Here is a 27,226-nt window from a genome sequence, read left to right as displayed (position 1 = left end):
TCTATTGCTAAACTCCTGGTCTACCAACTGATATTGCTCAGTGCCACACTAACCTCTGCTATGTGAAGATACTGGAAAGAAAAACAAGTAAAGTTGAAAATCCAGTTTCTATTCTTCATAATGAGGCCTCAGAAATACTTTTTAAGCTTGTTAATTGCATTCAAATGAACTCTTAAAACTAAACAGACAAAGGCATTTTTTTAAATGAGCTAGGTCTGCAGGTGCTGATGTGAAAATATCTACAAGAGGTTAGAACTAGTAGAAAAAAGTATAATGTAAAAAACTATATGTCTTAAGTGATTCTGCTTTTTAAGAAATGAGAAACGATTGTTGCTAAAACTACTTGAAAAGTTGATGGAGGACTTTGTAAAGAAGGATTACATTGAGAATATCTAAAAATATCTTACTGCTAAAAATAGGACAATAAGACATAGAACTTCTGTGCTACCTATGTAGTTGTGGGGGGAGAACTAACCTGAATTTATATAAAGAAGGAGGATGTACATAACTAAGGAGGCTCTAATGGCATAGTGGGGTGCTCAAGTGGCCTAGTGGCAAGAAGTTGCACTGCAATCCTGAAGGCACACGGTTCAAAGCCACCAGCTGCCCCCCAGAAGAAGGATGGGAAATCTCCTCCCTGGCGATTAACTGCCTCTGAAAACCTGCCAGAGGGTTGGTCAGCTATAGGTTGGTTCTGACTCAATGGTACACAACAATAACAACAGTGGTATAGTTTCTTATCTGTTGAGCTGCTAGTCTAACAGCCAGCAGCTAGTATCTACCATCAATTAGCTGCTCTGAGGGAGAACGTTGGGCAGTCTCCTCCCATAAAGATTTAAGGATTTCCAAGTTGAAGAAATCCAGCAGTCAAGTGGGTCAGAACAGACTCGACAGCAGAGGGCTTGGGTTTCCAAATTAAGGTCTACAGGAAATATGGGTGATAAAGAAGCATGTTAAACACACCACAGTGATGGAATCAGCTAATTTAGAATGTGAAAAATTCTATAGGACAAGGACCCCATTGGCAATGACCCAGTTTCTTCAAAAAGTAAATGGCATTTTGAAAAGGTTAAAGGTTGTGGATAAAGAGACTCAATAAGATTTAAAAATCAATGAACCTTATTTGGATTACACTTTGAAGGAAACAATTGTAAAAAATAAAAAGATAGTTTTTGAGATAATAGAATACTGAAAACGGCTGATGTTTCATAATATTATAGAATAATTATTAATCCTGTTAGTTGTGGTAATGGCATTGCGGTTTGTTGTTTTGTTTTTTTTAAAAGTTCTATCTGCTGGAAATGCATGTGGAGGTGTTTACAAGCATGTGGAATTTGCTTTAAAATGCTTCAGGAAAAAAGGGAGGAAGGGCATTGTAGGGAGAAGAGATGAATAAATGAAACAAAAATTGGCACTTTTATAAAATTTGTATGAAATTTTTCTGAAGCTGTACTCCAGAGACCACTCAGTGGTTACCTCCAAAGGATTAGCAAATAAAAGGAGGAACCAAAGGGGAAAATTTTATTGGTGGTACAAACAGTTAAGCACTCAACGACTAACTAAAAAGTTGATGATTCAAATCCATACCAGAGGAGACCTGGAAGAAAGGCTTGGTGACCAACTTAAAAGAAAATCACAATTTAAAGCTCCAGAGTGCACAAACTTGCGTTTAAAACATACGGTGTCACCACTAGTCAAAACCATGAGTCAACACTAGTAGACTCAAAGGCAACTAACCAGCTTAATTTTGTTTGATACGATTTGGATTATTCGAATGAACACATTTTTCTTAAATTAAAAGTAAATATTCCAAGTCTGTCTGGTGGTGTAGTCTATAGGGAGTTGCACTGCTAACTCAAAGGCCACACCTCTGGCCAGCCTGAATCTCCTAGGGACTCCTCAAAGACAGACGGGTAATCTCCTCCCACGGGATTTACAGCCTCGGAAACCAAAGAGAGGTTAGCTAGAAATCAGTCCCGTCTTCACAGCAATGTGTTGGTTGTTGTTATGGTTTAAAATAACCTCATCATTTATTCACTGAGCTAACTGAGTCTGCATATGCCAAGAACCACTTCAAATAAATGGAAACTGCAAGAGTTCAAGAAAAAAAAAATTGTTGTTAGTTGCCTTCAAGCCAATTCCGACTCACACTGTGTGCACAGGGTAAAAATGCTCCACAGCTTACAAGCCGGTGAGTTTTAGGAAGTAGATCATCAGACTTATCTAGAAGGATGACCTGGATGGATTCAAACCACCAACCTTAAGCTAACTGTTTGCACCACCCAAAGACCCCCGGATTGGTTATTCAAAAAAGTAGCATTACTAACACAGGTATGAGCAATCTTGTTGGACTTAACCAAGCAACTTGGGAAACAATATTCTTAAAAATAAATCCTTCATGCCTGGAATTTCTACTTGTGATGTGTTCCATACAAGTATTTCTCCTTTTGACTTGGGACTGAGTTTGTACTCTAGCAAAATCACACATTGTAAGTCCTAGAAACAAATGTTTTTATGAACTCACTATGGCTTTCCTGCTGGCTGCTTTTCTTCATTGATTGCCTCTGCTGATTCAAAGTTTTATCCCTAATTTTCCTGCCTATTTCCTAAACTGTGTTGTCATTCCCACCACTCTGATACACAGGGTGTATGTCACAAAGGATACAAGCTTAGCAACGGATTTGAAAGAAAGGACTGAGTCAGGTCTCTAGGTGAGATTACTGTCGTAGAGTAGAGGCAGAAATGATAACGAACATTGTAAGAACATCAAAGTAATGGAAAGTGATCCACAAACAGGCTGCCGCTGATCCCCATCTTTAGGAGGTACTGTCCACGCTCGGAATCCTACACTGCCTGAGCTCACAGCACTGTCTGGGAGAGGAGAGGAACACTGAGATGTCCTCACTGACCTCAGATATCATGACACATCGGAGCACGGCAATAAAAAGACAGTAACCAAAAAAATGGAAACTTGCAGGTTCCCGTCCCCTCCCACCCTCTCCGACTGCAGTCATGGCTACTCACTGGTCCTGCACCAGCCTCACAATCACCGTGTCATGTTGTCCCCACCGGGTCAATCCATGGCCCTGGGCGTCTTCCTCCTTTTCACCAACTCTCTGCTTTACTAAGCATGATGTCCTCCAGGAACTTGATCCCTCCTGATCGCGTGCCCAAAGTATGTGAAATGAAGTTTCACTGTCCTTACTTCTAAAGAGCATTCCAGCTGCACCTTTTATTGTTTTAGCCTTTTTTTTAAGTGAAGGTTTACAATTCATGATAGTTTTATGTTATCATTCATAGACATTTTGTTTTATAACATTAATTGCCATCGATTGATGTCATTAATTACACTGTTGAATTAACCCCTTTCCTGTCACTTAACTTACTTTTTACTCTTTTCTCCATCCCTTTCCATTCCTGCCATGTCTACAAGATTGATTCGTTGTGAGTGTAACCCTTTCCCCGAGCTTTATGTAACTGACAGTGGTCTTTATACCATTAACTGTCATTGTGTGACTGGCCTATATTATCAAGGGAGCTCTGGTGGTCTAGTCCATAGGGAGTAGCGTAACATTCCGGCAACTCTCAGAGTTCAAATCCACCAGTGTCTCCATGTGAGAAAGCTGAGCAATCTCCTCCCTCGAAATTAACACAGGCTCAGAAACCTACTTGAAAGTGAGCTACGAGTTGATTGTGGCTCAAAGAAAATTAGTATGTCACTCAGCACAAATTATTCCAGATTCATCCATGCTGTGTAATGTCTCATGAATTCTTGATCTCTAGTGGTGAATACATGATATTCTATAGTGTGAATATACCATAGATGTCCTGAGCTTTTTGTCCATTGGTAGACATTTGGGTCGTTATTGTAAATAATGCTCAATAAACATGGGTGTGTACATATTAGTTTATGTCATAGTTCTTATTTCTTTGGGATATACACCAGGTAGTAGATTGTTGGATCATATGGTCGTTTGATGTGCAACTTTCTAAGGAAACCTGGCTGTATTTCTTTCAGATGCATCCTCACTCCACCCTACTCTGTATTTCAAACGTATTGCAGAATAAATGCCATTAAGTTCTGCACATTAGTAATTAACATAAATCTCTTATTTTGGAGCTATGCTTCCTTAGTTTCAATTAATACGAAGTACATAAAATTGTATATAAATTAGGATGTCCTTGGATTGACTCAAAATTAAAATATGCTATATGAAGAGAAACAAATTTTAAAATATGTAATCAAATAGCTGTTCCTTGAAGGCAAGGATTTTGAAACTCCATCTCACATACTTTGGGCATATTGCCAGTCCTTGGAGAAGAACATTAAGCTTGGAAGGGTGAAGAGACAGCACAGGAGAAGAAGACCTGGAGGAGAAGGACTGACATAATGACAGGGATAAAGGGGGCAGGTGTGTTGGAGATGGAGAGACTGGCTCAGGACAGAGCAGGGTTCAGAGGTACTGTTCACAGGGTAACTATTAGGTACAGATGACTCAACGGCACGTAACAACTAATAGTGATTTTTAACTGATCAGAGCAGGAAAGGAGAGAGACTGAAACCAAATAACAATACGAACCAAAACATATCATAAGCCATTTTCTAATCTGACCCATAGTCTTCTCAGGTAGAACTTACATTTCATTTGTTCAAGAGAAAAAAACGTTCCTATTTTAGTAGGTCTCCTGCTTTATGTACAATGTTGTAGTTAGCTACTGCTGAGTTAGCTCATAACTCACAGTGAACTCCACGAATCGGACATTTGTGATCCAGAGAGTTAGATCAATTTTCCAAAGGAGATTTTCAGGTCTTTTTTCCTAACCCTCATCAGTCTGGACACTCCACGGAGACCTGTTTAGCATCACTGTCAAAGTCAAGCCTCCACTGACAAAGGATGGCTGCACCTGAGGTGCGTATAGGCTATGGAACCTAGAAGTCCAGCATGAAAGGGATTATGTCTAAACATACAAAAACCTCCATTCTACAGGAAACTGCCCAGCTTCAGGCTTGGTGCTTTGCCCTACTATATTTATACACATGTGCAAAGCAAAACACTTAATGGCGCTAAAAATAGAAAATCAAGAAGGGCTTTAATGACTGTTACACAGTTATCTTGAGTTAATTCTGAACTTGAGAAGATAATTCATGTCATTGAATTTTACATGTGAAATATATATTTGGAAGCAGGAGTGGCATCCACTTCCTAAACTACATGCCTCTGGAAACTCTATGAACTTTGATAAATGATGACAGTTATAGAAAGGCTTCAGGCCTTTTGTTCATAGGGTCGCTATGAGTCGTGCTTGACTGGACGGCAATCAACAACATATATGTATGTATGTATATACACACCCACAGTGAGATGTATACACATTTATATGCACATATTTAAAACATTTCTTTTAAAAAGAAAATTTCCTAAACAAGTCCATATATTCAATCATTCCCAGATTATGGTTTTGATCGCCACGAGCCTAATACGGGTATCGGGAGAGGTTACCTCACTTTCTGAACTTCAGTGCTTTTGCAATCATTTTAATAACATTGCATAAATAGCAGCCAGAAAGCCCATATCTATTTACCCAGAAAATATTCTTAGCCCTCAGCTGCATCAGAGACCAGCTTGTTTCTAAGTGGATTTAAATTTTATTCCGTAAAATAAGATGTTTTGGAGAGGCCCTCTCCAAAGCGTTCCTTATTTCTTTTGACTGGAGCCTGGCATCCTGGGAATCTTACTGGCCTTCTGCAAGGCAGCTAAAACTTTGTCTTTAAAATAAAAGCCATTTATTTTATTCTTAGCTTCAACAGAACAGCAGCTTCAAAGAGAATTGAGTCAATGTGTGACATTTATCTTTATAGCAAATGGACATCTTCCTCCCTCTATCATGTCCACATTTAGAGAAGCTGCCAAGCATGTGCTGGGGCACAGGTCACGTGAGAGAGACCTCTTCCTCAAGTGTCACATCTCTTTTGGGGGTGTGGGGGGAAATGCCATTGAGTGACAGACTCTCTAAGGAATTAAGCCCATCAGGAGCTGGTAACAACCCAGATGTGGTTGGCTTTTGTTTTGTTTTAAAAAAAGAAGAAGACTAAGACCAGACCTAAAAGATACTTTCTTTTTTATGGTTTGGATTCCTCTTTGTCTTAAGGAAGGTCAAAGAAATACTAGTATCTGTGTTACTAAATACAGGGTCAGCTTTTCTAGCACAGAAACCCTCTGTAACTCTAGAATCAACTTTATAAGCTATTTCCTGAACAACATTTTCAGAAATGGTTTTACAATTTAAGCTCTGCCTAAAATCTAGAGGGTACGTTGTTTATGTTTGTGGCTTTTAAAAGTTGTTTGTTGTTGTTATTTGGCTTTACTTTTTTTTTTAACAGCCATTCAAAGCAAATCCTTGTCATTGAGTTGGAGCTGACTCAGCTAACCCTCCAGAGGGTTCCTAGAGGCTGTAAATTGTATGAGAGAATGCCCACCTTTCTCCCAAGGAGTTGGTAGTGGATCTGAACAGCCAGTAACGAGTCACATTAGGGTTAGCAGTGCAACTCCCTATAGAATACATGACCAGCGTTCCCTTTTTAAATCCACTGTTGTTGATGTTTTATACCATTGAGTTGGAATCACCCTATAGCTGACCCTCCAGCAGATTTTCAGAAGCAATAAATCACACAGAAAGAGATTCTCCATCTTTCTTTTTGCATAGCAGCTATGGACTAGAACTGTGTACCTTTGGATTGGTAGCAAAATCCCCTACAACTTGGGCCCTAGGGTTCCCTTTCCAATGCATCCGTCGTCGTCGTCGTTGTCACTGTGTACCATTGAGTCAGAACCAACCCACAGCTGACCCTCTGGCTGGTTTTCAGAGGCAGCGAGGAGGAGGAGACTGACATCCTTCTCCCATGGAGCAGCTGGTGGCCTAGAACTGCGTGCCTTCAGGATTGCAGCACAGCTTCTTGCCACTAGGCCATCAGAGCACTTGAGGCAACTGAAATCCCTCCCCTGTTTAGAGTTGCCTGTCTTATCTATCTATTTAGGATTAAATTTTCTTTTAGTAGGTAAGAAATAAACGATAAAAAGGAATACTGGCAAATGTTTCAAAAACTGGCAGCAGCTCTCCTTCTATCTTCATAATGCTTCGTGGTGAAGCCGAGTTATACTTGAACCCACACAAGTTTCCTTGAAACCAAGAGAACAGTGTGTAGAGGAGGGACTCGAAGGGGCAGATGGGGAATCAGGGATCACTGTACTATACAGGCCTTGAAAAGAGGCTCGGTGAAGTAAGTCTATTAAATAAGGACGCACATTGTATGCATCCTCCTTACATGAAACATCTAGAGCAGGGAAGTGAACAGAAACCAAACTTTATTATTGGCTACAGGGTGGAAAGGAAGAATTCACTGCTTAGGGGAAGATATGGTTCTTTCAATTGTGGTACAAATATTTGGAAACAGTGGTGGTTGTATAACCGGATTAGCATAATGTCACTGAATTTTATATATAAAAAACGTTGACATGGCAAATGTATATTGTGTAAGTTTGTGTTTACCAAATAAAAATTTCTAATTTTTATTTTTTTAAGAAAAGTCACTGATTCTAGTAACACCAAATTATCTCTCCATAACATAAGGACAAATAACAAAACTAGATGCTATACCAACTGCTTCTTAGTTGATGGTCTAGCAAAGCTACTGGGGAAGCAGTGACTATCCATGTCCATTCTAAGCAGTAATAAAAAGAACATGTGCTGAACAGGCATCAGCAGGGGTCTCATGGAACACTTTTCAAGGGACAATTGCAAAGTCCTCTTATTTTTCTTTGCTGCCATCTTTGTTCTTAGGTAAACTTTACCAAAAATATTCTTTTTTATACAATTTCTCTGCCAGCATTTTTTTCCCTAGTCTTTAGATTGTCAGCAGAAGATGTACAGGGGGAAGGGGTTTTTGTTGTTAGCTGCCATCAAGTCAACTAGACTCATACGGACCCTGTGAACAACAGTTTAGAATTGTGCCCTATCCTGCGACATCCTCACAATCTCTACCAGGATTAAGCCCATTGTTGCAGTCACTGTGTCAATCCATCTTGTTGAGGGTCTTCCTCTTCTTCACTAACCTTCTACTTTTGTGAGAGGAGCATAAAATACAACTCAATCCGCAAGAGGTTGTGTAGATCCCCTCTTAGATGTGTGTACTTGTGCTTAGGGGTATGTCACCTAAGTAATGTCTTCATCTCCCCTTTCAGTGTGACTGTTTTGAATATTCACTGATGAAAATATTAAGTGTTTCAGTACAATAAACTCAATAAAAATAATCAATAATTTATTATAACACTGAAACATTAAATTCTACTGAGAAGCGTGCTGAGATGGTTGCTATGACTCAGCTTCATTTAAACCCAAAACCCACATGTTTCCCTTCAGGTAAACCAACTTATGCTAGAGTATAGCAACCAAATGAACAAAAGTCTATCGTACAACGGATGTGCATGATCTCTTCCTCATCTTCACATATATCTAGTCTCTTGACAGAAGAAATTACACTTCATCCTTGTAGTTGATTATACAAGAGACCATTCATTTCAAAACAACAAAACCCCAACATCCTGGCCGTTAGGAGACACAGTTTTGCCTGTCACAGCTTCTCGCTAAGCTTACAGTATAAGTAAAGTTTACTATGCATTTTGCATGATCCTTCCCAAGTAAGTAATGACCAAATAAATTTATGTTATACTCTTTTGTAAATTTATTCAAGACTCAGATAAGGAGCTCATTTCTAAAATTACATTCTACATATAGCTAGAACCCTCTCCAATTGCTATGGCCCCTAAATTAAATTTCATAAATCAAGACTGATTTTTTCCATTGCACAATAACCTGGATCACTCTGTTTTTTCCTTCTTTCTTAATTTTATCATTTCTCTCCTTATTTGACCTGATGGCAAGTGGGAAAGGAAGAAAAATGAAACTCAGACTTGAAAAACTTTTTAAGATTTTATTGACACTTCAGAAACTCTGGAGTGAACTATTTGGAGCACTTCAGAGGCATAAAAGTAATCTACCTGTACGTAGACCAAAAAGTAGCCATTCAGATAGAACATGGGAATATGCATGGCTTAAAACCAAGATAGGTATATGTTAGGGTTGTATCCTTTCACCATAATTATTCATGCTGAGCAAGTAATCCACGAAGCTGAGCTAGATGAAGAACAGCACATCAGGATCAGGAGAAGACTCCTTGATACAACCTTGCATGTTGAAAAGTGAAGAGAACTTGAAGTGTTTACCAATGAAGATCAACAGAATGGCCACAGGCTTCAGAATGGACGACGGACTGCACCTCAATATAAAAATTTTCTCACAACTGAACCAGTAGGCAATATTGTGATAAATGGGAGAAAAGACTGAAGTTGTCAAGGATTTTTATTTCGCTTGCATCCACAATCAACACTCAAGAAAGTAGCAGTAAAGAAAAAAAAAATCAGACACCAAATAGCATTGAGCAAATCTGCTGTGGATGACTGTTATAAAATGTTAAAGAGCAAGGGTAGCAGTTTAATAACGAAGGTGCACTTGCACCAAGTGAAAGTTGGGTAACAAATTTTACTACAGAAGACACTATGTCTTTTCATTATGATGCTGCTTAAGAACAGTGAATGAATCATGGCCTACCAGTCTGTTTTAGAAGCATAGCCAGACACAGAATGCTCCTTAGAAACAAGGATGATAATAACTTCATCTCATGTACTCTGGACACTGTACCAGAAGAGACCAGCCACTAGAGGACATCCTGCTTGGTACAATGTCAGTAAAAGAAAGGAAGATCCTTACCAGGACGAACTGACCCAGTGGTTGCACCAGTGGTTTCAAACCCAGTGGAAGGACAGATGGTGCAAGACTCAGCATGGGTTTGTTCTCATATACATTTGGTCACAATGGATTCAAACTGACAGCTCTTAAAAACAATTATAATTAGTGAATGTGGTGTACTCAGCAATTTAAAGGGGAATTTCTCATAAATGTGTCAAAAGGGTGTTACTACCATTCAGTCCATTATTTGTATTTTCAAGCACTCTTCATCAATGTTGCCACAAATAATCCAAAATTGGTGACACACAGACACACACCGGCATTGTTTATCCCGATAAAAATACACAGAACCTATTTCCTGTTTGGCAGGATATCCTTAAAAAGACATCTGTCGCTCCATCCATACATCTCAGAAACATGAATTCATTATGCCCACAATTCAAACACAAGGCAGCACATGGAATGCTGGTTCCCTTCTCAGCACTGAAGTGACTAGATTTCCCCCTTCGATGAACAGCGGTAAATGCCAAGGCTCTATACAATCTCAACGTCTCCTTTCGAAAGCCTGCTCCATTAGAAAAAAAAAACCGACCAAAAAATATGTGCCTCAGATTTTCCACATATTCAGAATCTGATCAGATTTGAACAAAATAAAGAATCGAGAGGAAATGCTTTGATTATATTTGATTGACAATATTTTGTAAGAGTTCTTGGGTGGCAAAAAAAAATTTACAAAAGAATGGCATAAATAAGAAAGGCTTAAATATCACAAAAAAAGTAATAAAAATGCTAACATAAAAGTATGCACTGGGATAAATTAGGGCAGAGTAGTTACTGATGATACAAAAGTCCGTTTGTGATGGAGACAGCAGGGGGGTGGGCGCTCCCTTGTCTACTATTTCAAAAGCAGTGTTTTCTCCCCATGTTCAGTGATGCCATGCACTCCCTGACAAAGATTCTTTGATCTTCCCCCATTAAACATATCTTCCATGGACCTGGTCTAACTTGGTAAGAAAATAAAAAATCATTTCTATAAAAGGGAGGAGTACTGTATGTCTCTAAGATTATTCATTACCTTTCAGAAGCGAAGCTATTTGTGAAGTCTTTGTGGAATGCATATGTGAAAGGACCACGCTGCTTACTTAGAGCGTTTTGTTGTGCTTCCGCTTTTTTTCTTCCTGCCTCAGATGAGATGAGGAACCCAACCGAATAAGGCAATGAGTCAGACATAGCAATTTACAGTCAGGAAGACTTGATGTGATGGATGAAAAGAAAAGACTGCCTTACCTGGATTGGAGGGCTTAGAAACTCTTCCTTTAGGAACTGGAAGTAGCAATAATTCCAAGGATTGCGGCGGTGGTGGTGGAGGAGGAGGTGGTGGTGCAGGAGGTGGTGGCGTGACTTTTTCTTGCTTTTTCTCTGAAGGCGGTGGTGGTAGGGGATCCTCAGGCACCAGTGATGATTTCTCAGCCAGCAGACTGCCGGCAGCCCTTGCTGCTACCTCTTTCAGAAGAGCTGCTGAGGAGGTCATGGAAGCCAAGGACAGAAAGGAACTGGCTGGAGGTGGGTGCTCCTGACCAGGAGTCAAACTTCTCTCACTGACTTTCTTGGATAAAGCTGCCAAGGTAGAACTGGCGGACTGGGAACTAAAAGGGGAAGAGAAGGACTCAAATCGCAAGGTCTCCTCAGTCCTGGTGAGGGATTTGTCCTGGAGAACAGCATTGGCTGCAGCTTTCAGTTTTAAGATGGCTGAATCTGGGGACAAGCCGCAGGTGGTGGTTGAGTTAGGCAACCACTTACCTTGATTCCATATAAAACGATTATTTGGAGTGTACTGGTCATTCTGTTCCTGCTTTTCAGCCAACTTCCTGGCAAGAACACTGAGTTGTTGGGCATGGTGGGATGGTGGCGAAAAGGAGAGATTTGAGCCAGAATTTACTGGAGAGTCCACTCTGCCATTGGCCGTGGCTGTGGCATCGAGTTTGAGGGAACCAGCCTCCAGAAGCCGCCTCAAGTTGCTGCTCAGGGGTTTATTGGAGCCTGGGAGGTCATCTTCACACAAAGACGACACCCCAGGGGAGAGGTGGTCTTGACACTGCAGCGAGTCCCGGAGCACCTCACCGTCCAGTGCTACCAGCTCCAAGGTGTGACTGCTGGGAGTCGCACTTCCCAAGGAGGTGTCGGGGGAGGTGGACTGCTCCTGAATCCGGTCCTCCAGAGACAATTTATAGTTCTCCTGGACTTCTCCATAAGATGCTTCTGATGGTGTCTCTGAAGAGTTTCCATACCAGGGTTCTCCTTCACTGAGTTCGCCCTCCGCTTCTTCCTGCCTACTAACATCTGGGGGAATTAAGAAGATCAGGTTTACTCTCAAAGTGAGTAACAAGCAAATGTTTTCATTAAGATATTTAAGTGGAATTATTAACATGCTTCCTCTTCCCTTCCACCCCAAAACCAATTGAAAGATAGCAGCAATGTCTAAGAATACAAAGTCGGAACATGGAAACAGCCCAGATGTCCAACCACAAATGAATGGATTGAGAAGTCATGGTACATTAATACAATGGAATTATTATGCAGCACTCAGGAGCAATCATTTTGTAAATTACTACCTAACCTGGGAGGGACTGGAGAGCATTATGCTGAGTGAACTAACTCCGTCCCACAAGGACAAATACTGTATAAAACCCTTATTATATATAGAATGAGTATGAGGATCCAAGAGGAGGAGGGTGGAAGCAAAGGAGGGGAGTGTTAATCATAGGGTTGCACAATTTGAAGGGAGGGATGAAGAAAATGGGAAGGATCTTTTGTGAAAAACAATGTATTCAAACTTTGTAAATAAATCAGTATAAAATTAAAAAAAAAAACAACAACACAACAACCAAACACCAAACAAAGTCAGATACTGCAGCAGGATTAAGGTAAAGTAATAAAAGGTAAAAATACCAAATAGCCTAAAGTAAAACTAGGACTTTCAATTGGTTTATTCCCTCACATCCCCAAACTCACCTAGAATTTGGATTGCCAGCTTAGATAAGAGGAATCAGAATCTACATTTTTTTAAGAGAGATTCAGGGTATTCTTACGCATGCCAGTATAAAGCCCTGGGTGAAACATCCCCATCTACATATCCATTTGTCTATCTATCTATCTATCCATCCATCCATCCATATGTTTTTAATAATTATTTCAAGATAAACTGAAATGGGAAGGGAAGAAAAAAAGTTGATCTGTTAAGAAGCAACAAGATGATAGATAAGCTTGCTGTTTTCCACAGGTGGGGCCTCGGAAAGCAGCTCATATGGACGCTTGTGAAGAACCCACACCATGCCTTCATATCATACATACTCAGAACCAGAGCAGTGGCTCGCTCAGTAGAGCCAGCAAACACTGGCGGTCAGACCCAAGGCTGTGGGAACCCATGTTCCCACTGTCTAATGCCAAGATCTTAGTTAGGCAAGTCACTCAGCTAATTTGAGAAGGCATTTTCTCCAAAGTAAGATGCAATTAGTGAAAAGGAAAGTTTATTTTTTAAAAAATATAAATGCCTATCTCACCTTAACCAATTTTCATGACTCTTAAATCAGAATAAGCACATGCTCACATTTTTTTTTTACATTTTTTAAAAATTTTATTTTATTATTTTTTTGTGTGTGCATGTACCGTCATATCAGATCTGACTGGTACAGGAGGAGATTGCCCCTCCTTCCCCGGCAGAGCATCTGGTGGATTCGAACCGTGCACCTCTGGGATTGTAGTTGCAGCTTCTTGCCACTAGGCCACCAGAGTTCCCCTCACATTTTTTAAAACAGTCCAGGACCATTGATTTCAACTCATGGCAAACCTCCATAAGGGTTTCCTTCTGCAGCTGCAAATTGTTATAGGAGAGGAACAGTTGGTGGATTAGAACCACCAGCCTTTCAACTGACACAGTCCAACATATTAGGCACTGCACCACTGACACTGGGGCTCTTTGAAAACAGTCCAGCATGATGAGTCAGATCTCAATAGCAAACCATTCATATTAGTGATTTCTTAGTGACAATTTCTCCGATGTCATTCAAGTTCACCTGTCTGAGAGTCCCAAGTTCCCATCTCGCACATACTTGTCATCTACTCACAGGCGGTGATTAGAAATTTCCCCTTCATTGCATTAAGAGTGCTCTTTAATCATCTCTGTCCCTGAAAGAAGCTCTGGTGGTGCAATTCTTAGGGAGTTGTGCTCTCAATCCAAAAGCCACACCTCCCTAGCAATCCGAATCTACCAGCTTCATCTCAGAAGAAAAATGGGCATTTTCCTCCCCTGTAATTTACAGACTTGAATCCCATTAGAGAGTCAATTGGAGTTGGTTCTGACTCGATGGCAACGAGCTGTTGAGTTGAGTTGATCCCTGAACACAGTAACTTGCTACCACTCCTTCAGTGCCCCAAAAGAAACAGTCAGGGCTCCTCACAATCCCTGGAGCTCCCCGTTAACACTGCCACCTTCCTACTTTTGTTTCTTCTGTTTGGAGTATCTTTCCATGGAAACCTGACTATCCATCCTCCAATACCCATCTCAAATCTCTCTTCCTCATGATTGGCCCTACAATTCTCAATCAGAACTAGTCTTTCCTTATCACTCATTCAAAGGAGACTTGGTGAGGCAGCAATTAACTGCCTTTAAAAAAAAACAAAAAAAACAAAAACAAAAAACCCACAACACAACTTTATTGATCTTTTCAGGAACCAGCATTGAGTTTTAGTGGTTTTCACCTTCACGTCTCTACTTATTTCCTTTCTTTTGCTTACATGTTTTATAAAGTCCATAGCTCTGTGTTTGTGTGTGTGTGCTGTTAGAGTAAATCTAACTGGCACAGGAGAAGACTGCCCCTCCTTCTCCAATGGAGCATCTGGTGGATTCAAACCGCGCGTCTTCAGGATTACAGCACAGCTTCTTGCCACTAGGCCACCAGAGCTCCCCAGCAGCTAACTGAAAGGTTGGTGTTTTAAACTCATCAGCCACTTAGTGGGAGAAAGATGTGGCAGCTTGTAAAGATTATAGCCTGGAAAGCCCTGTGGGGCAGTTCCACTGTCTTACAAGTGTGCTGAGTCAGCATCAATTAGAAAGTAACAGGTTTATTCATTCACTCATTCAACAAATAATTATGGAGTGCCTGCTGCAGGCCAAACACGTGTTCCAGGTGCTGAGAATATGAAAACACAATAAAGATCTCTGCCTTCGTGGAGCTCACATCCCAGTAATGCAAGAGTTGTTAAACAAACTAACAAAAAAGAATAGCCATAAATAAAATATGTAGATGATTAGTACCATGGTTGTTGTTGTTATGTGTCTTTGAGTCAGAAACAACTAATAGCTGATCCTCTGAGCTGATGCTCAGAGGAAGTAAACTGCTCGGGTGGAGACTGTCCATCCTTCTCCCATGGAGTAAGCTGGTGGATCTGAACCGCATGCCTTTGGGTTGGCAGCACAACTCCTGACCACTAGGCCACCAGAGCTCCCTAAGTACTCTGGTTGCTGTTGTTTTGTGCCACCGAGGCAGAATCTACCCAGGGCTAATGCTCTAGAGGGTTTTCAGAGATTGTTAATCACACAGAAGGAGACGGCCCATCCTCCCATGGAGCTGCTGGGATCTTCAAACCACGTGTCTTCAGGATTGCAGCATAGTTTCTTGTCATAAAGTTGGACAAGAGAGATCTGGATAATGAATTGGAAGTGAGTTGCAACTTTAAATAGGGTGGCAGGGTGGACTTCATTGAGGTAGTGACATTTGAGTAAAGACTTGCAAGGAGTGAAGGAATTAGCTTAACAGCTATCTTAGGCAGTGTTTCCTGCAAAAGGAGAATCAGTGTAACAGACCTGTGCTGGAAACACACCTGACATGTCCATGAAATATCAAGTTAGCCTGTGTGGGTACACACATGTGGATACAGGTGCATAAGCCAGCACTTGTGTATGTGTGAGATGAAGGAGGGGGCTCAGCAGATCAGTAAGACCCAGCAAATTATTTAAAGGTCTTCTGCGTCAGGTGAAAGGGGGAATGACTGGAGCATTTTCAGCAGGGAAGTGATATAGTGTGGCTTACATTTTTCAAGGACTATCCTGGCTGATGTTTGGAAAACATGTTGAAAGGTACAAGGGTAGGAGGAAGGAAACCAGCTGGAAAGTTGGAAACCAGGAAAGAGATCAAAGTGATCAGGTCATGGTGTAGGTGACAAAGGGACACAGCCTGTGCATATTTTGAATGCAGTGCCAACATTTCCATAATTATGTCTACGGTGGGCTTATCTTCTGAAGTATTGCTCCTCGTGGGCAGGGGTTGTATTTTATTATCTCTGTATCTCCTACCCTACCAACTCATCTATCAGCCCACCATACTGTGGTGGCTTGTGTATCGCTGTGAAGCTGCAAACTATGCTAACAACACTTCTAATACCAGCAGGGTCATCCACTGTGGACAGATTTCAGGAGAACGTCCGGACTGAAACAAACTAAGCAGCAGGACAGGCCATCCAGTTCTAAAATAACAAGGCTTCCAAACCCCTATGGATAAGGGCAAAGCATGGTTGGAGACAGTGCCAGCAGATGAGCCTGGCAGGTTGGAAGGCATTCAAAACGGGACTGGGGGAGAACTGCCTCCTCAAAGTGGATTCTAACACAATGACGCAAACAGACTATCATAAAATTTCATCTCACATACTTGGAGCATGTTGTCAGGAGGTCCCAGTTCTCAGAAAAAGACACCATGCTGGGGAAAACAGAGGGTCAGTGAAGGAGAGGAAGACTCACAGTGAAATGCATTGGCATGGTGACTCTAACAAAGGACTGGAGCGTATCGGAGCCGATCTCTTGTTTCCAGGGTTGCTAGGAGTGATAGAAGACTCAGTGGTACCTAATAACAACATATCTCACATCATACCTAGAAGAGTTTAATAAATGTTTAGGAATTGAGTCAAAAGTCTCAACTGAAGGAAATTTGTCATATAACATGCTGTTTCGGTTCTGAACTGCTACAATTAGTAATGCATGAACTACGAACTAATACATTGATCTTCCCATGCTATTAGAGAAGAAATGTCACAAATGACAAATTCTCTTTCACTAAGCTAAAGTTCTGCAACTCCTTCCTGAGGTTTTTTAATAAGTTATGAAGAAAATGTAAAATAGCAAATGGAATTGGCTGGGAGAAAAAGCAGGTAAAATTGTATTTCTCTGTTAGGAAACCACACACACACACACACACACACACACACACACCCTGATTACATATGATTTGCAACATTTCCTTCTCACCATTGAATTTCAAAATTTTTCATCTTTCCTGAAATCAATGTAGATGGATCTTGAGCTACCTACTTTCTCCTATGGCTTCTCATACACCAAGCAGTCAACATCAATTTCAACATTAGGGCTAATACTATGTTAGTTTAGCAAGCCATCTTTCTTAACTCCAGACTAAATATCTTATCCCCTGAGACAACCAAAGGGAAATTATCTTATAAATAATAAAAGAAGTAAAAGACTTAGAAATCACTACAGTAAGAATTACCATAAGGGAACTCTGGTGGCTTAGTGGTAAGAAATTGTGCTATCAATGCAAAGGTGGTTGTTGTTATGTGCTGTCAAGTCACCTGTGACTCATAGCAATCCTACTATGTACAACAGCTCTGAACCCTGCTCTATCCTGAGCCAACCTTACTGTCTCCAACACCTACCCCTAATACCCCAGTCACTGAACCAATCCATCTCACTGTGGGTCTTCCTCTCTTACACTGTCCCTCCACCCTCCCAAGCATAATGTCCTTCTCCAGGTGCCCAAAGTATGTCAGATGGAGCTTCAGAATCCTTTCTTTTAAGGAGCAGCCTGATTTCACCCTCTCCAGGACTAACCTGTTTGCTCTCCTAACAGTCCATAGTATATTCAATACTTTTTTCCAGCACCCCAGCTCAAAGGCATCAATTCTCCTTCTATCATCCCTAGTCATTATCCAGCTTTCTGATGCATAACAAGTGATTGCAAAGACCATGGCCTGGATCAGGCACACCTTAGTCTCCAGACAGACCTCATTGTTCTTCAGTATTTTGGAGATGTCCCTGACAACAGAGTTTCCCAAGGCAACTCATCTTTTTATTTCCTGGTTGCTGGTATGCGGTTAAAATTGACCAGCTACTCCACTGAAGAAAGATAGACAATCTAATTTCATGCAATTTGTTGTTGTGTACCATCAAGAAACACTGATCCTTTACTGACCTTCCAGCAGGTTTTCAGAGGCAGTAAAATTCGTTACCACTAAGTCACCAGGAATCCCCCTATGTGATTTATTGTCTCATGAAAATCCACTGAAGGGTCAACTATGAGTGGGTTCCGACTCCATGGTGCACAAGAACAACACAACAGTAAAAAATTAGGGGGCTATTTCCTCCCAGAATCACTTCTTTGACTCTTTATTATCCTTCATGAAATACTCAGCAGACTCTCCACTGGGTTTCCAAGACAACACACAAATGAACTGAGACACTTTCATATGTTTAAGATGATAAAAAGGTTTAGGGAAAAGTAGCATTTGATAGCTGCATAATACTGTGGACATAATCAATGCCAAAGAATTGTACACTTAAAAATTATTATAATGGCAGGGACATCTGGTGGCCTGGTGACAAGAAGCTGCACCGCAATCCCGAATGCACGTGGTTCAAATCCACAAGATGCTCCGCTGGAGAAGGTAGGGCAATCTCCTCCTGTCCCAGTGGGATCCGATTCGATGGTACACAACAAGGGGCGAGGGAAGATGAAAAAGTATTATAACAGAACTTTTTGGGTTCTATATTGTTTGTTTTGGGTGGCATCTAACTCACAGTGAGCCCAGTAGCACTGTTCCACAGGGCGCTCTTGGCTGTAATCTTTACTATTACAGATTGTAAGCTATTGATGGGTTCAAGCTGCCAACTTTTCATTTATCAGTCAGAGCTTAACAGGTGTACCAACAGGGTTCCTTATGTCTTATTCATCAAGTACTTTTTGTGTGTGTGTGTGCCCTCAAAATATAAGCTGAAATCTTAGCACAGTCCCATGCCATATGACCCAATTGGAAACAGGTTTTCCTTTTCTCTGAATTGGATCATATAGGATGGGCCCTAAACTTAAGTAGCAGGACAGAGAGTCACATGTGGTGGAGAAGGAGGATGACACTGATCCAGAAGCATCTGGAGACCCAACAACCCAACCTTTACTCTCAGCTACCAGAAGTGGGAGTAGACAGAGAAGGACTTCCTGTGAGAACTGCACCCTGAATTCTGGTTTCTATCCTCCTGAACTTCTGTTGTAATGGTTATCTGGCTGAGTCAAAGGCACACAGCCCACAGTGCTAATGCTGGAAGGAGAATGACAGTCTCTCCACTGCTGGCCCAGCACATTACAGGCCTCACTGCCCAGTGGACAGAAGTCATTGAAAAGGCTACATAAGGTATCTATCCTGCCACCTTCTGGAAGAGGAAATTAGCAGGGAGGTGCTCTTGGATGAGGGCAGGATTCACTAAAAATCATTGTGGTGAGTATCCGTTATCCCACATCCTAATCTCTCTGGCCTCTCCTCTTTGCTGCAATCTGTTTTAAAAAATGAAACCAAACACCTAAAGAATTTTGCACTTCTAATGGCAAAGCCCCAAAGGCAAAACCTCACTTCCTACTCTGTCTATGTTTGAGTGTTAGGCTGCAAATCTAAAGATAAGGGATTGGAAACCACCAGATAATTTTAGAAGGGAAAATGTGGCAGTCTGCTTCTGTCAAGATTTGCAGCCTTGGGGACCCTGCGGGGCACTTCCGTGCTGGCTGCTGGCTCAGAGGTGTAACAAGTCAAATTTAACCAACTACAATGACTTTTGTTTTTATTTGACTGATTGGCTAGTTGAGTGGGAGCTATGCTTATGGGCACAAGTTTAATTGCTCTCCTGTTAATTAAAAAGTTTGCAGTTTGAACCATCCAGAGCTTTCTCCAAAGAAAGGCCTGATCAGCTGCTTCCAAAAGGTCTTAATTCTGAACTTCATTCTACTTTGTCACACACGGAGTACCAGGAATTGGAATAAATCCACAGCAACTGGTATTTGGGGTTTTGTTCCAATGCTCACGAAGTTCTTGGAAGGTGAAGAGTTAATGACCTCCTGGGCTAACCAAGAGGTAGGAAAGTCAAGTCCAGGCTCTTATCCTACTAATTGGTGGTATGGAAATGCAAATATCCTTGAGTTACACAGAAAGCTAATATCTACACTTTAGGATAACTTTTCCAACCTTGGGCAGGGGCAAAGAAAGAAACCCAAAATAATTAGAAGAGACATTTCTTAAACAGATTCTTTTTGCGGGGAGTTGTGCTGTCAACTCAGTGGCGGAGCCTAATCGGACAGTTTGAATCCACCAACTGCTCTGCAGGAGAAAGATGGGCGATTTCTTCCTGTGTGATTCCTTATGGGAACTGAGGCGCAGCTGAGCCTCCAGTGGGTTTGCGGAGGCAGTGCATCATAGGGAAGAAGACCGCCCACCTTTCTCCTTCGGAGCCACTGTTGCATCCAAACCACTGCATCCAAACCACGTGTGGTTGGGTAGGCAGCATAACTCCTTACCACTAAGCCTCTGAAAACCCACTGGAGGGTCAGCTATGAGTGAGTTCCCACTCCATGGCAATGTGAGGACTGCTGTCCACTAAAACATGCAGAATCTTTCTCAACCATCCAGTCCTCACCTCATCACAGGCAGGGCCACTGAGTTCCACTCTTGTCTGGATTTCAAAGCAACTCAAATACTCTCAGACTACTTTTCTTAAAAATCATAATACTCTTACTAATAGCTTTTCCACAGACGCTGCTACTGAAATTGAGGTTATTCAAATAATAAACCCCCAAACAATTGTAATGCATGACCTAGAAAGAGCAAGAGCAGAAACTTGAGAAGAAACATATCTGAAATCATTCTGGCATCACCTGGGGGTCAAACGAAAAGTAGAGGAAGGTTTCAGAGAAATAAATGTGAGATGAGTCGGGGAGAGCAGAGGTGAGGGGCAGCGCATGAGAGACCTTTCAGTTCACAAAACACAGGCAACAAGGTTTTTCCACACAAATATTCACTTCTTGTCTGCTGTGCCCCCTGGACTTCCACATGACATTTTATCAAGGTGTTCCTTGAAGGCGGTGGCACACCCAGGTGGGGTGAGCTCACCTTAAAGCTACATTTGCAAGGCCTCCCAGCACCTTTCCCCACAAGCAATCCACTTTCCCACCACATCAAGAAAAAAGTCTCTCTCATCAGACAACACAAAATAAAGCACTCCAGCAAGTTAGAGGATGCATGACACCAGAAACTTCAGAACAAGAAGCTTCCCTTACACAATTTGAAAAGACTCTGGGTGGGGAGACACCTCTGTTTTCCTGTCTGTCAAACAAGGAGGGATACACTTGGAGTCACAGCCCCGAGTAAAACTCCTGGCAGTGCAGTGCTTCCACCACACAGCCACCATGGATTTCACAGCTTCCTCGTGGAGGCTTCCCCGGGAAGCCTCGGAATGGCCAATGTAAATATCTGCCTTGTAAATACATTATTTTTAACCTCCTGAAAAGGAAAAGGCTTCCACTGCTAATTTTACAACAACCTATGTCGCCTGACTGGCGGGTTCACAGGCGCTCCTGTCAATTTTACACAACAGTCTGTTTTGTTTGGTTTTAATCAGAAAGGCAAAGAATTAAGAATAGAAATGGTGCAATTACAGAATGAAAATATGCTGAATAAATTTTGCTTCAGTGTGGTGAATTCGTCTCCTTTGGGGAAAACAAAACAAAATTCCACTACCTAACACATTTATTTATAATTCAGTCTTCAAGCAAGCAACTGGGTAACTTGATATCCACAACTCTTGCAGCATTCTCAGAAAAGAATGCCTTCTTAACTCACTTCCTTCTTGATGTGGCAGTTTTAATCAGTTGCACTTAATAGGACTAATACTCAATTTAGACCATTCTCCTTCAGAAAGATCAAGGGGGGGGAATAGAGGAGACCCTTGTATGCCTTTAATTGTTTCCCCCAAAAAGACAAGCCAAAGACTTGCCTGTGCAGGTGAGCTTGCTTGGAAATAGGATCTTTGAAGATAGAATTGGTTATGTTATAACCCGAGGTTACACTAGAGTATGCTGGGCCCTAATGCAGTATGTCTCATATGGTGCTGTTACGTGGTGGTGGTGGTGACGGTATTATATGCTGTCAAGTCAAAAGCAATTCATAGTTGATTCTACAAAAGGTTTTCAGAGGCAATAAATCACAAGAGAGGAGAATGCCCATCTTTCTCCTGAGGAGCAGCTGGTAGATTGAGTGTGCCATTGGGCTGGCAGAATAGCTCATGTGACTGATGAAGTCAGTAAGAAGAACAGTAATACAAACATAAAGAAAGGCAGACATAGGAAGCAGAATGTATGTTAAGGGCAGAGATTGGGATTTTGATGCATTTACAATCAAAGAACACCAAGAGCCACAAGAAGCTAGGAAGATACAGAGAACAATCTTCCCCTCAGCCTTCAGAGAGCCCAACCCTGCCTCCATGGAGAGACGATCTATTTCTAGTGTTTTAATCCATCTACAACAGCAACAAGAGAGCAGGGTTTAGGACTGTTGTACATAGGGTCACTATAAGTCACAAGTGAGTTGACAGCACATAACAACAACAACAATAACAATACTGTGATACTCTGTTACGGAAAAAGTAGGAAACTAAAACAGAGGCCTGTTGATCTTCATGCCTTTTGGATGGGGCTGAAACAAAACAGACTTCTAGTTTCTTCTCTAAACCAATCCATTAACCACGCCCACCAGCAAGTCTACATGAATTTAAGCAGCAGGATCTGAAGAGAATGATTCTAGAAATAATCTGAGCTGGGTGATTTTAATCTGCAGCCCTCAGGCCTGGTTTTAACTGTTTTTGGTCAAACATTCTTCTAAGTGGTATAGCACTGGTCTGTCCATTTGCTGTACAGAGGTAACTTGTGGTTGCTGTGATGCTAAACACTGTGACACTCATGTGTCAAATGCGATAGTGGTTACCCATGGTGGACAGTGTTGGGTGGAGCTTCCAGATTAAAACAAGCTTGGAAGCAGGAGTGGCATCTACTTCTGAAATAGCTTGCCTCCAGAAACTATGAACCTGGAGAAACGATGAAGATTATACAAGTGTTCAGGTCTTTCATTCACAGGGTTGCTATGAGTCATCTACAACTTGACTGCACCTAACAACAACAACAACAATAATCTGAGCTGTTGACTCACTCACATGGTCAACTCTCTAAACGGCAATGCCTGTAAAAGTCTCCTGTGACTACAGGTTTGTTCATTTTAACCTAGAACTCTTTGATGTTTTCCTTTTCACTTGATAGAAACCTGTAACTCTCCATATAGCTGACTTTAAAGGCCATACATCACTGTGATATTTGTATTATCAGCAATGTCTGCTTATCAGTAATAAAAATCAAAACCCCCACTGCTGTGGACAGTATGAGGCGACCCATGGACAGCATGCGCTGACCAAACAAGCAATATTCACCACATCAAAAATTCTGCTTGTTGCTGTTGTGTGTCCTGGAGTCAGAACCAACTCCCAGCTGACCCTCCAAGGCAGTAAATCACATGGGAAGAGACTGCCCATATATCTCCCGCAGAGCGGCTGGGGGATTCAAACCATGTGCTTTAGGATTGCAGTGCAAGTTCTTAGCACTAGGCCACAAGGACTCCCTCTAGATATGTCTAGCACCTCCCAAAAAGCCCCTGCCTACACTTCCTAAATAACATGCCTCCAGAAACGCTATGAACTTTGATAAATGTTGATAGTGGTAGGGGAGGCTTCAGGCCTTCTATTCACAGGGTCACTGATTCATGTTCGACTTGAAGGCAATCAACAACAATAACAACAGAATTAAAGGCTCTCTTCAACCTTACAATTCCTGACAGGGAGAGAGTCCTCAGTAAACAAAGCAAGAACAGGTTTTTCCGTCCTTACTAAGCGGTAGTAAACAATTTCACCTATTTTTCCACGTGTGAAAAGCACATGCTTACCCAGCTTACTTGGTAATCTAGCCATGCCTGAGAGTCAACCCTGGAGGACAGAGCAGGCTTCACCAGGCTGTCCATCTTAGAGACGCAGAGGTGCTGGGGGGTTTGGTTAGCAGCCAAGTGATCAGCCATTGCACCACTGTTGTTATTATACCATCAAGTTAAAACCGACCCATTGGCTGACCTCCCGGGGGTCTTCAGGGGCAGTAAATCATGGAGGAGGAAACTGTCCAACTTTCTCCATGGAGTAGGTGGTGGATTTGAACCATGTACCTTTGGGATGGCAGTAACAATCTATTAGGGGCTGTCCTTACTTGACCCCAGAGCCTCTACTACACCACTAGGCCTCTATTATGCCCATAGTCCATACCTCAAATCACACAGTCAGCTTTTTCATAAATTTTTTTTTAAACTTTTCACATACTTTGAGTATGTTGTTGGAGTTGCCTATCTTTGCAAAAGACATCATTCTTGGGCAAATAGTAACCCACTGCCCTCGAGTAGGAACCAGCCGACACCTAGTGGGCCTTCAAGGCTGTACACTGCAAGAGAGGAGACTGTCCAACCTTTTTTTCCCCCAGAGTTTCTGGTGGACTCAGACCAACACATAGGCACCACCTATGGGCTATGGGTACAATTTCCTACAGACTTCACCACCAAAGCTCCCTAGGAAAAGGTGAGCAAAAGAAGACCCTCAGTGAATAGGACGGACACAGTGAATGCAGTAATAGGCTTGACCAGAGATTGTGAGGATGGTGAGGATGAGAGGTTCCGATCTCTTGTTCAGAGGGTCACTATGAATCGGAGTCTACAATCAACAGCTTCATCTTGCTTGGATCCACAATTAACACCCTTAATATCAGCAGTCAGGAAGTAAGGAGACACACTGCACTGGGAAAATCTGCACTCTAGGAACCTCTCCAATTTATTGAGGAGTAATGATGTCAGTTTAAGGACTGAGGTGAATCCGATTCAGGCCATAGTTTTTCCAAATACCTGCAATTCATCTGAGAGTTGGACAGTGAATAAGGATGACAGAATAACTGATGTCTTTGACTGTGGTGTTGGAGAAGAGCACTGACCATCCCGTGGACGGACAAAAGAACAAATGGGTATGTCTTGAAGAAAGTGCAGCTGGAGTGCTCTTTGGAGGCAAGAATGATGAGGCTTCACCTCACATACTTGGAGCATGTTGCTAGGAGGGGCTATTCTTTGGAGATGGACATGATGCTGGGAAGGGTGGAGGGTCAGTGAAAGAGAGGAAGACTCCTGACCAGGTCAAGTGATGCAGTGACTGCCCCAAAGGGCTCCTGTGTGTCAGGAAGTGTGCGGCTGGTGCAGGATAGGACAGGGTTCAGATCTGTTGTTCACAGGGTCGCTATAAGTCGTACTCGACTCAATGGCACCTAACAACAGTAATAATGAATAAGGGATACTATCAAAACCAGTTATGAAATTTTACTTAATCTGTGAATTAGTACTATGTTCAAGGTCTGCATCAGAAAACTCAGAGATGCCTCTGAACTCTACCAGCTTATAATCAACAGAGGAGTCATGGTTGCAAAAAGATACCAATTATAGTGACTGGTGCAATAATAAATGTGATCAACACAACACCATCAAGGAAGAAGCAACTTATAAGTGACCCTCCAGCAGGGTCTCAAAGGCTGTAAATCACATGGGAGGAAATTACCTATCTTTCTCTCCCAATGAGCAGCTAGTGGATTTGAACCACCTGTCATTGGGTTGGCAGTACTACTCCTTACTCACTAAGTCATGAGAACTTCCTTGCCACAAAGGAACAAAGTTTTATAAGCACAAAAGAGGGAACGATTAACTTCAATGGCGGTGGTGGCTTTTGAAATGGACCTTGAAGGATAAAGAAGATTTTAATAAACAATGTAGGAAATTCACTTATAAGTGAGCTGCCAACTATCAAAAATATCCCAAGCATGAAGAAAGCTACTCTTCAGGTGATAGATGTTAGATAGATTAAGCCAATAATTTTTTTTAAATATTTTGAAAGTTACACATTTTAAAGCACACCATCTGTTAATTTGTTAAAGGTAGATTTTGCCAATTATCTTGCTGTACTTACAAAGAGTTTTGAAATCAAACCATCAGATTACAAACTCCATGAGGCAGTATCAGTTAGTGGTTACTGTATTCTTGCTCAATGCCCTACACATAGTAGGGGGATATTCATCAGGGATCCAGTGCTTGCAAATCACAGAAAACTACCAGAACTGCATAAGAAACTTGCTCACGTTTGTAAACCAAACAATTGAAAGGGGCACAAAGGAGGCAGGATCAGATAGGAAAGCACCGCGAGGGCTCTTCCCTCATCTGCTTCTAGTGTCTTCTCTCAAAAGCAAGCTTTGTCTTCTGAGGCCATCTTTCCCAGGAGTCTGAAAATCTTGCTGCACCAGGTTCTGGGTTTTCAGTCTCAGTGACTCAGTAGAGGGAGCAAGGCGTGGAGGGATGAAAGGAGTGGGGAGGGTAGGATGAGTGAGGTAGGGGGGAGAGAGAGGGAGAAAGAGGAAAGTACAGCCCCCACTTCTCCTCACCCGAACCCCTGTCTCCCCACACCCCTATCCTCTACAACCACGCGCCCCTCACGGCCTTCCCTCTCTGATTGGTTCCCAACCCTGGACCTATCACAGAAACTAAAGGGCGGGGTCTATCTCAGAAGGAGAGGAAAGCAGTATCACAAAGCCAAAAGCAATGACCTCTATAAAGTTTCATAAAGGCTGGTTATACTGTCTATAAGGCTGTTCTGGACCAAATATATACTTTTTTGCATAAAACAAATCTGAATTTAAATCAATTTAACTGCCAACTTTTAAACTGTATCTCTACACCCCTCCAGCTCTGTCTGAGCTAAGCGACCTCTGGGGTTTTCAGGGCTTTCAGTCTACTGTTGGAGGTAAATGCTTGGGAACAGCGTCCACTCCGCAGAACAAAACCATGTAGATTGCAGTTACTGTAACGTCGATGCCCAGGGTGCCCAAACACTCTCACTACTGCCCATAAAATTGAAAAAGCACTAGCTACTTAAAGCTGTCTGGTGGAGAAGACAACCAGAGTCCAGTGTCCATTCCAGCTGGGGAAATGAGCCACTAGAGCCGAAGTCAGAGGTGGGTAGAGTCTACGCCTGCGTCAAGAAAGGGCTCTGCACATGGCAGTGTTGTCAAGTCATTCTTTTAAATGACCATTAAAACAAAGCCAGGAAAAGACACCACCAAAATAGAAAACTATAGGCCAATATCTCTCATGAATATTGATGCAAAAATCCTAAATAAAATACTGGCAAGTAGGATCCAACGATGTTGTTGTTGTT

The 27,226-nt window shown here is 41.9% G+C and overlaps 1 protein-coding gene across 3 annotated transcripts in view; it reads right to left on the bottom strand.

Annotated features, from left to right (window-relative positions):
• Window positions 1–27,226, bottom strand: part of ZNF827 (zinc finger protein 827) — a 261,480-nt gene that overhangs the window by 194,386 nt on the left and 39,868 nt on the right. For 2 of the 3 annotated variants that reach the window (XM_006887002.1, XM_006887003.1), the window contains exon 2: window positions 11,092–12,144. The exons of the other annotated variant lie outside the window; for it this stretch is intronic. In XM_006887002.1, the coding sequence (XP_006887064.1) occupies window positions 11,092–12,144 (1,053 nt within the window). The remainder of the gene's footprint in view (window positions 1–11,091; window positions 12,145–27,226) is intronic. 3 annotated transcript variants of the gene reach the window in all.

The sequence above is a fragment of the Elephantulus edwardii genome, unplaced genomic scaffold (assembly GCF_000299155.1).
Source record: "Elephantulus edwardii isolate Elephantulus edwardi_28Jun2011 unplaced genomic scaffold, EleEdw1.0 scaffold00053, whole genome shotgun sequence".
Taxonomy (NCBI): Eukaryota; Metazoa; Chordata; class Mammalia; order Macroscelidea; family Macroscelididae; genus Elephantulus; species Elephantulus edwardii.
This window is presented reverse-complemented; position numbering and strand designations above follow the sequence as displayed.